The 7,295-nt window shown below is 55.3% G+C and overlaps 2 protein-coding genes across 5 annotated transcripts in view; both read left to right on the top strand.

Moving 5' to 3' along the window:
* The window catches only part of LOC113204134 (calcium-binding protein P), an 11,515-nt gene extending 4,339 nt beyond the window's left edge, over positions 1-7,176 (top strand). Inside the window, exons 2-4 of the mRNA XM_026419162.2 lie at positions 3,831-3,989; positions 5,275-5,594; positions 5,677-7,176. Of these exons, the coding sequence (XP_026274947.2) occupies positions 3,868-3,989; positions 5,275-5,594; positions 5,677-6,851 (1,617 nt within the window). The 5' untranslated portion in view covers positions 3,831-3,867 and the 3' untranslated portion in view covers positions 6,852-7,176. The remainder of the gene's footprint in view (positions 1-3,830; positions 3,990-5,274; positions 5,595-5,676) is intronic.
* Positions 88-7,295, top strand: part of LOC113216734 (acylphosphatase-2-like) — an 11,463-nt gene continuing 4,255 nt past the window's right edge. Inside the window, exons 1-4 of one of the 4 annotated variants that reach the window (XM_052264716.1) lie at positions 89-276; positions 420-436; positions 564-673; positions 1,052-1,482. In XM_052264716.1, coding sequence (XP_052120676.1) covers positions 156-276; positions 420-436; positions 564-673; positions 1,052-1,166 — 363 coding nt within the window. In that variant the 5' untranslated portion in view covers positions 89-155 and the 3' untranslated portion in view covers positions 1,167-1,482. Of the gene's footprint in view, positions 277-419; positions 437-563; positions 674-748; positions 926-1,051; positions 1,483-7,295 lie in introns of those variants that run through there. The other 3 variants (XM_052264713.1, XM_052264717.1, XM_052264714.1) reach the window with 3 other exon arrangements.

The following is a 7,295-nucleotide window of genomic DNA, read 5'->3' as shown; positions in this document are numbered from 1 at the left end:
TGTAAAAAATATTTTTGATTTTAGTTTTCGTACGAATTTACTTTAACATTAAACAAAATAAAATAGGTTTTCTGGTTTATGGTTGCTGCAACTGTATCGTCGTCTGTCTTCTGCTAGCCGTCAGTTTTTGTTTATGTTGTCGTTGGTTACCATTAATGAATTTTGGTTACTTTGTGGTGCCTCTAACGCTCTTTTTATTGATTGCCATCCAATTTGCCTCAATGGCGTCGCCTAAACTCCTGAGTCTTGAATTCGAGGTGTATGGACGTGTTCAAGGTTTGTTTTCTGAATAAGATACTGTTTATTACTACAGAGGTAGAGGTTATAGAAGTTTCTGGCATTATATTGTCGGAAAATATAATTCATATTTCTCATTACAATGTGGCCCACTAATTCTTGACATTAAACTCTTTTCTCAGGTGTTTTCTTCCGAAAGGTGAGTCAAAGAAGTATTTCATATTTGAGTATAACTGACCAAGGGTGTTTTTCTTTACGCAACACAGTAAATGAAACTATATTTAGAAATAACTATTGAAGAAATCCAAATCATCTGTCTTTTTCAGTACACCCAAAAGCAGGGTAAGGAGCTGGGTTTACGTGGTTGGTGTATGAACACACCCAAAGGCACAGTTTTAGGACAGCTTGAAGGGGAAGTCCAGCAAGTTGAAAAAATGTATGTATGTACTACTTTACTGTACCGTACCTCATTCTTTTATCAAAGATTTCAAACACAAACTTTTTATAACAGGAAATATTGGTTGCAACGGACTGGTAGCCCTGAATCAAGTATTGACAAGGCCGAATTTAGAAACGTTAAAGAGATTGAATCATATACTTTTACCTCGTTTGAAATTCGGCGTTGATTTTGCTTGATTATTATCTTTTCCCTGCAATTGTGATATACATAGACTTTACCAAATTACAACATTGCGTATTTTATTCCCTATTGTCTCATCTCAACTGTACAAGACACCAAAAAAGGATAATTCTACAAGAAAATTAATTTTTATTGGCTGATGAAGTACGTCTGTTTTTTGCATTCTTATTTCAGGAAATCTTGGCTTCAGAAAACTGGAAGCCCCAAATCAAGAATTGACAAAGTGGATTTCAAATTTGAGAAACCAATTTCAGATTTTACGTTTATAGATTTTTCTGTGCGTCGATGATACCAGCCCCTCTTCCTGTGCTATTTTGTTTTATTTATTTTGCCTTCTACTCCAAAGTAAACAAAATATTATTGCACAATTTCGATCTATAAATTATACCTAAGTTCACATTTAAGACTGAAAACCTGACTGACCCTTCTTGTATTTATTTAATTCAACTAAATTATCCTTTCCATCTTTGTCTTTCATCATTTCTCTGTACTTGTTTTATATGACACAGTTCCATTCTAAGTATCAATTCCAGTATATTCTGTCACCAAACATTTCCTATGTCTTGTCGTTTCCTGAATTAAAAATAAAAGGGTGAAACAAGGAATTTAGAAATTTTCTGAACCCTACCATTGAAATTAGACCAACAGACTACGTCCTCGGCCTCGCCGCGCTCTGACTTTCATGCTCCACGCTCCTCGGGTTAGGCAACCCATCGCACACGTGTGGCCACCGCTGTGCCTACGACGGCTGTGCTCTCCAGCTCCCCACCCAAGCACTCTATCACGGGCTAGCTAGCGCTCTGTCGGGCCTGGTTTACGGCGTCCCAAAATGAAAATTCGAGCGCGACTTTATGGTACACAATCTTGGATTCGTACCGAACGCAGCTGGTGCAAACAAGTCACGCCGTTCGGTCCAAGTCCGAGATATGGAACCATACCCAAGTCATGCTAAAACTTTCATTTTGTGTGGGACACCCTTCCTAGCCAGGGTGCTCCACCGCGCTCAATTTAAACACTCGCGCCACACCGCGGCGGCCCGCCGGTTACCTATGGGCGGGTAACAACGAGAGCGACGAGGACAAACAAACGCCCCCGCCCGTCCGGCCCGCACGCGTGGCAGGCAGTTGTCTCATTATGAAAAGAAGACACATGTGTTCGCGGCAGATGTGGCATGGATTCGCTCCTCGGCCTGTTCGTGTCAGACTGCAGTCTCGCCGATAGACAGAGTTACACCGCACTCTACAGCAAACCGGAAATGTCGACGGACGAGTCCTTCCCCGGTGGCGGCGTCGCCGTCCCCATCGACCCCACGCACAAGGAGCCTGCGGCGCCGGAACCGGTGAGTCTTTTTGGACGTCCAGATCCGCGGTTAGTTAACACGACCCACTCGGTCAAGAAAGAGACTTTGCCGACGCGCCCCCGCCTGCTCCTAGCAGGCGACGATCTTTGACCCGAACTGGAAGTGGACTAACGGCACGCGGTTCTCGAGCTAAGCACTCCTCGGCCGTTGCCTCCCGAGTAGGCTCTACCTCAGAGGCCTTGGCTTCGATTTGATCAATCAGCTGCCTAGATGCCTCTGCCGTGCCACGGCCTTGCCAGGCCGGCGAGCTTCTAGCGAGCCGGCTTTGCTGCTAGGCGCCCCACCGAGCTCGCGCGTAAGTTGGGTTGCCTACCCAGACCAGGACAGGAGCTTGACCAAAGCCGCCCTGGTCCGACCCTTTCGCGGCCCCTCTGGAGTTACCACACGGTGAGGGAATGGGGGGGGCAGGAGAGATCCTGGAGGAGAGAGGGGAGGGGCACTATGAGCTAACGGTGAGCAGGGGGAGGGGAGGGGACGGAGGGGAGCAGACGCTCTCCAGTGCGCGGCGGCACGCGAGGCAGCCGTGTCGCAGTTATTCATGTTTCAAAAGGCACTCGGCGGCACTTATCATTCGCGAAAAAGGGACGACAGCGAGGACGGGCGGTCGACTCGACGGGCAGACGGGACTCCCCCCCCCCCCCCCCTCCTCTAGCCCGGGTCCCGGGGATAAGCTGTCGTGACACTCGAGCGGACTCGTTGCGCTGGTCCGGGTCGGACGTTCCTCCTCCGCGGCGGGCTGGCGGGGCGCGGGCCCCGGGCGAGTTGCGCCCCCGAACCCTTTTGACGGACCGGGCCGGGCATATGAGTCCCAGTCACTTGAAGAGAACGCATAGCGCGTCGTGCGGATCTAAGTGCTGCGTGAGTGCCTCGTGACGTGGCGCTATCGCCCCCGCCCCCCTCCTTTTCTTCCCCCGGGTCCCTTGGTCCCTGGCCCCACCGCCCCCGTCCCGGCTGCAGATACGTTTTTAATGCTCCCGGCTGGCCCTATCAATGGATCTCCGCTGAAGTGTAGCGTACCTCCATCACTGTCTCCAGCCGGCCGGCCCGGCCCGGGGCTCCAGCGGGGACGACATTAGACCAGAGGACGGCAACCCCGCGCCTGACGTCTTTTAATCAAGCCTTAATTAAGAGGGGCATCGCAGACTTAGCCCGACTTTAATTCTGTCATTTCGCGTATGGTAATTATTCAATGTCATTTCCGCCCCTCTGCTTTGCCCCCCCCTCCTCATCTGCGGGTCGGGGAGTTTCGCAGGGGGTCGCGCTATACGGCGTTGTCACTTCTTTTTATTTTGTTTGTTGCCCTTCTGCCGGTCCCATTTTGCTTCGTCGCAATCCAACAAGAAAATGCGAGTGATGCACCCGAAAAAAAATATGCGACATAACAAGTGTGGAACGAGGCGCGTCGTCGTCGGGCAGGGAGGCTGGAGCGAGCGGGTCATGTCGTGGATAAGTGCGGCGTTTATCTGAGCGCGGGGGTTTTGAATTTCATTATTCCGGCGGCAGAGCCGGAAGGCGAAGACGAGGGGCTCCTCCGGGCCGGACCGGCCGACCGGAAAATGCTTTACTTCTTTCCCACTCCGCGCTGTGTTTCAGTTCCCTCGGCTGTATCCCGGCCCCTCCCGCCCGCACCATGATGGCCGCAGGGCGCCGCTGTGTTCTGCCGCTGCTGCTGCTCGTGCTCGTGCTCACGCTCGTCGCCTCCGGGAGAGTCAAGAGGCAGAACAACCTGTACTCGGTCGCAGACTTCATCGGGTGAGTGAGGACGCACGTCTGCGAGGAGGCTGAGCAAGATCGTCACCACCCGCAGCCCGCAGCACAGAGCCCCCGGAGGGGTGGGCGCCGGGCGGGTAGGCAGCCCGCCCACGCCCGGGCATTGCGGCACAGGCTAAGTGGGCGGGGTTCTGCCACCCGTCCCCCGTCCCGGGCGCGCACCCAGAAAAAAGATTTCTTAGACCAAGCCAAATTGGCTTGAAATAAGAAAATTTCCACCTCGGCTGAACCAAACCCAAAAAAGCGTCCGATCAAGAAAAACCTAGGCTTCATTTACTTGGATTGGATCAAAACGAACACTGCTTGATTCAAGGCAAATTTATATTGCAAGCCAAGAATAAAAATTCTCACTTCAAGAAATTCGGCTTGATTCTGGCATATATTATTTCTAACCAAATATTTACGCTGTTCGTTCGGGCGACAGAGCTGCGCTTGGTTTTCCACAGATTTTTTTCTAGAATACTTAGGCATTGGTAAGGCATTCTTAATCCAAGAATATTTTCTTGGTTTACGCAAGAATGCCATCGGCTTGTTCTCATACGGTGCGCAGAGCAGCACGAGAGTCAAAAAGTCGGTAGGGGGCCGACCGGACTCGAACCCATGCCCCGTCGGTCCGAGCCAGCGCCTCAGCCCACTGAGCTATCGCTTCGACGACGGAGCGCGCCAGTCCAGCGCACTGTTGGTAGTGGCAGCTGGACTGTGTCCGAATCATCCGAATCAGGTCGGCAGAGAGCGGCGGTCCCGTCACCTGTCGTGGGCTGGATAGTGAGCCGGGTCCGGCAGGGGTTCGATCCCAGGCCGGAGCGCAACCAGTTTCTCCAAATCAGTGCCTCTGTAGTTGTGAATGGCCTGAGAGGGGATGGACTAAGTTTCTGGAAACTTGGGAAAGAGAGACAACTGAGTTACCGTTTTGTCAGAAAATATAATTCCCGATAATTCCACAACGCCTAGAAGTGATCGAGAGAGAGGGAGCGGAGGAGTCCGATTCGGGTCGGGTCCCAGCCGAAGCGATCCTGAGAACGTGCACCACGTACACGAACACGGCGGGCGGGAAAACGTGGGTTTGGCTTCAACCAAGACTAGCCGATGCTTGCGGTACGCCTAGCTTGAATCTAGACAGGGATTCTTGTTGTGAGCTAAAAACGTCTTGATTCAAACTGTACACAATTCAAGCACTCGGCTAGGCTTAATTCAAGAATTCATTTTTCTGGGTGCGAAACGTTTCGGCGATTTTTGTAATAGGCATCTTTATTACGGCATGTTTCAGTCAGCTCGGACAGTTGGCGGCTCAATCTCAGGGCCAGGGCGGCGGCGGGGCGCCCTCCAACTACCTCACGGGGCTGCTGCAGGGCTTCCAACAGTCGACCCAGTCCGGCGCCGGCTACCCGCAGGGCTTTCCCCAGCGGCCCGTCCGACCCGTCCCTCCCGAGTACCTCCAGGACCTACAGTACCAGGGACAGTACCCTGGGCAATACCTGGGGCAGTACCCGGGTCAGTACCCGGGTCAGTACCCGGGGCAGTACCCGGGGCAGTACGCCGGGCAGAACCAAGGGCAAGGTACCCTTGGCTTCGATCCTGCTAACGGAGGTAAACCGCTCTTGATGTATAGTTGTCGAGGTGGCTGGTGACCCCCGTGTGGTTTCGCTGCAGCCTGCTCTTCTTGTTCTAGGGTACGGGTACCGGCCGGGCTTTGGCGGCGGTGGCGCCGGGGGCGGCGTGCTCGGCGGCGCTGGCGGCGTGCTCGGCGGTGCTGGCGGCGCCGGCGGCCTGCTCGGCGGCGTGCTCAGCAGCCTGACCGGCCTCGGCACGCGGCCCCCACCTGGCCCCGGGGGCGGCGTGCCCCTGGCCGCGGCCCTGCAGTCCGTGGCCCAGTACGACGATGCGCAGTGCGTGCCGCGGCTGCTGTGCGAGCTGACGGCGGGCGGGCGGCCCGGCGGCCGGCAGGGCGAGCAGGCGCTGCCCTTCGTCAACCGGGACACGCTCGTGTCGCTGCTCACGGTGCTCAACTTCGGCTCCAGCTCGCCGCTGCTCGTGTTCGGCCGCGCCGCGCTCCTCGGCTACACCGCGCAGGGCGACCCCGCGTCGTGCTTCAGCGCGTACCCGGCCTGCCCCCGCGACCCCGACCGCCTTGTCGACTACCTCAACAACTACAACGGCGGCTTTTTCCGGTTCTTCACCGGCGTGGGCAGCGCGCAGTACCAGCAGCAGCAGCAGCAGCAGTACTACAGGCCGGGGTACCGCCCGGGCGCGGGCGGGTACGCGCCCCAGTACCGCGACTACGCCCCCTCCTCCAACAAGCCCGTCGTGTTCCCGCGCGCCGAGAGCCGCATCCTCACGAAGCTGCACCCCGCCGAGGCCGCGGAGCAGCCCCAGCACTTCCTCCCCACGCCCCGCCCCGCCTACCAGCGGGAGCAGAAGTACCACAACTACAACTCTCCCGCGTTCCAGCAAAACAGTTACGCCGCGGCGCCGGCCGGCATCGGGCCCAACGAGGTGGTGTACGCCAACGGGCGCTTCATACCCGCGAGCACGTACTTCGGCGGCGTCGGGGCGGTCAACACGGAGCGGCCCTACTACACGCCCTACATCCCCAGCATCCCGCTGAGGAAGCCCGTGGCGCCGGTCGACATCTACCCGACGCGGACCGGCACCGGGGACCTCCGGCTGGACCCGGACGACCACCTCAGGCTGTCCGCGGGCCGGCCGCAGGGGAGGCCCTTCACCTTCCGCGAGGACGCCGACCAGGTCCGCGACCAGCCCGAGCTGCACGGTGGCGGCGGCGGGGTGCGGGGCGGGCAGCGCCAGGGCCACGGGCTGCGCTTCCCCAACCAAGACCAGTTCTGAGGGACCGACTGTGTGTGTATTTATTTGTTGTTATGTATCGGTGGAGTTAGTCATCCAGCAGGTGAGTCATGTCGCGTCATGACTCATGCAGTCATTGTACCTCCTTATGATAATTACCGCTAGACGGCCATAGTCAGAATGATAATACGAATAATTAATCGTAAGAGTCTCTGTAAAACAAACACTCTTCTGGACGGAGCCCGTCTTTCGCCGGTCTTCCGGTCGTAGCTTCTGTGAAGCAACCATATAATGTAATGAACTCTTGTTTGCTCTTTTTTTTTATTATTCTTTCTGTTAAGTTTGGGAAATAAACCCGGTGTTTATAGCCACGCGTTCCTCCCCTTCTTTCCCCCCTTCGTGATCTCGACGCGACGAATTCCTGGGGTAATATTCTATTCGCACGAGCAGACCGGAGCGCGAGGTGGGGCACGGGGCAGTGTGGGG

This window comes from Frankliniella occidentalis, unplaced genomic scaffold (genome assembly GCF_000697945.3).
Source record: "Frankliniella occidentalis isolate FOCC.00 unplaced genomic scaffold, Focc_3.1 Scaffold21, whole genome shotgun sequence".
Classification (NCBI taxonomy): domain Eukaryota; kingdom Metazoa; phylum Arthropoda; class Insecta; order Thysanoptera; family Thripidae; genus Frankliniella; species Frankliniella occidentalis.
Note: the sequence above shows the minus strand (reverse complement) of the source record. Positions and strands in the feature narration are given on the sequence as shown.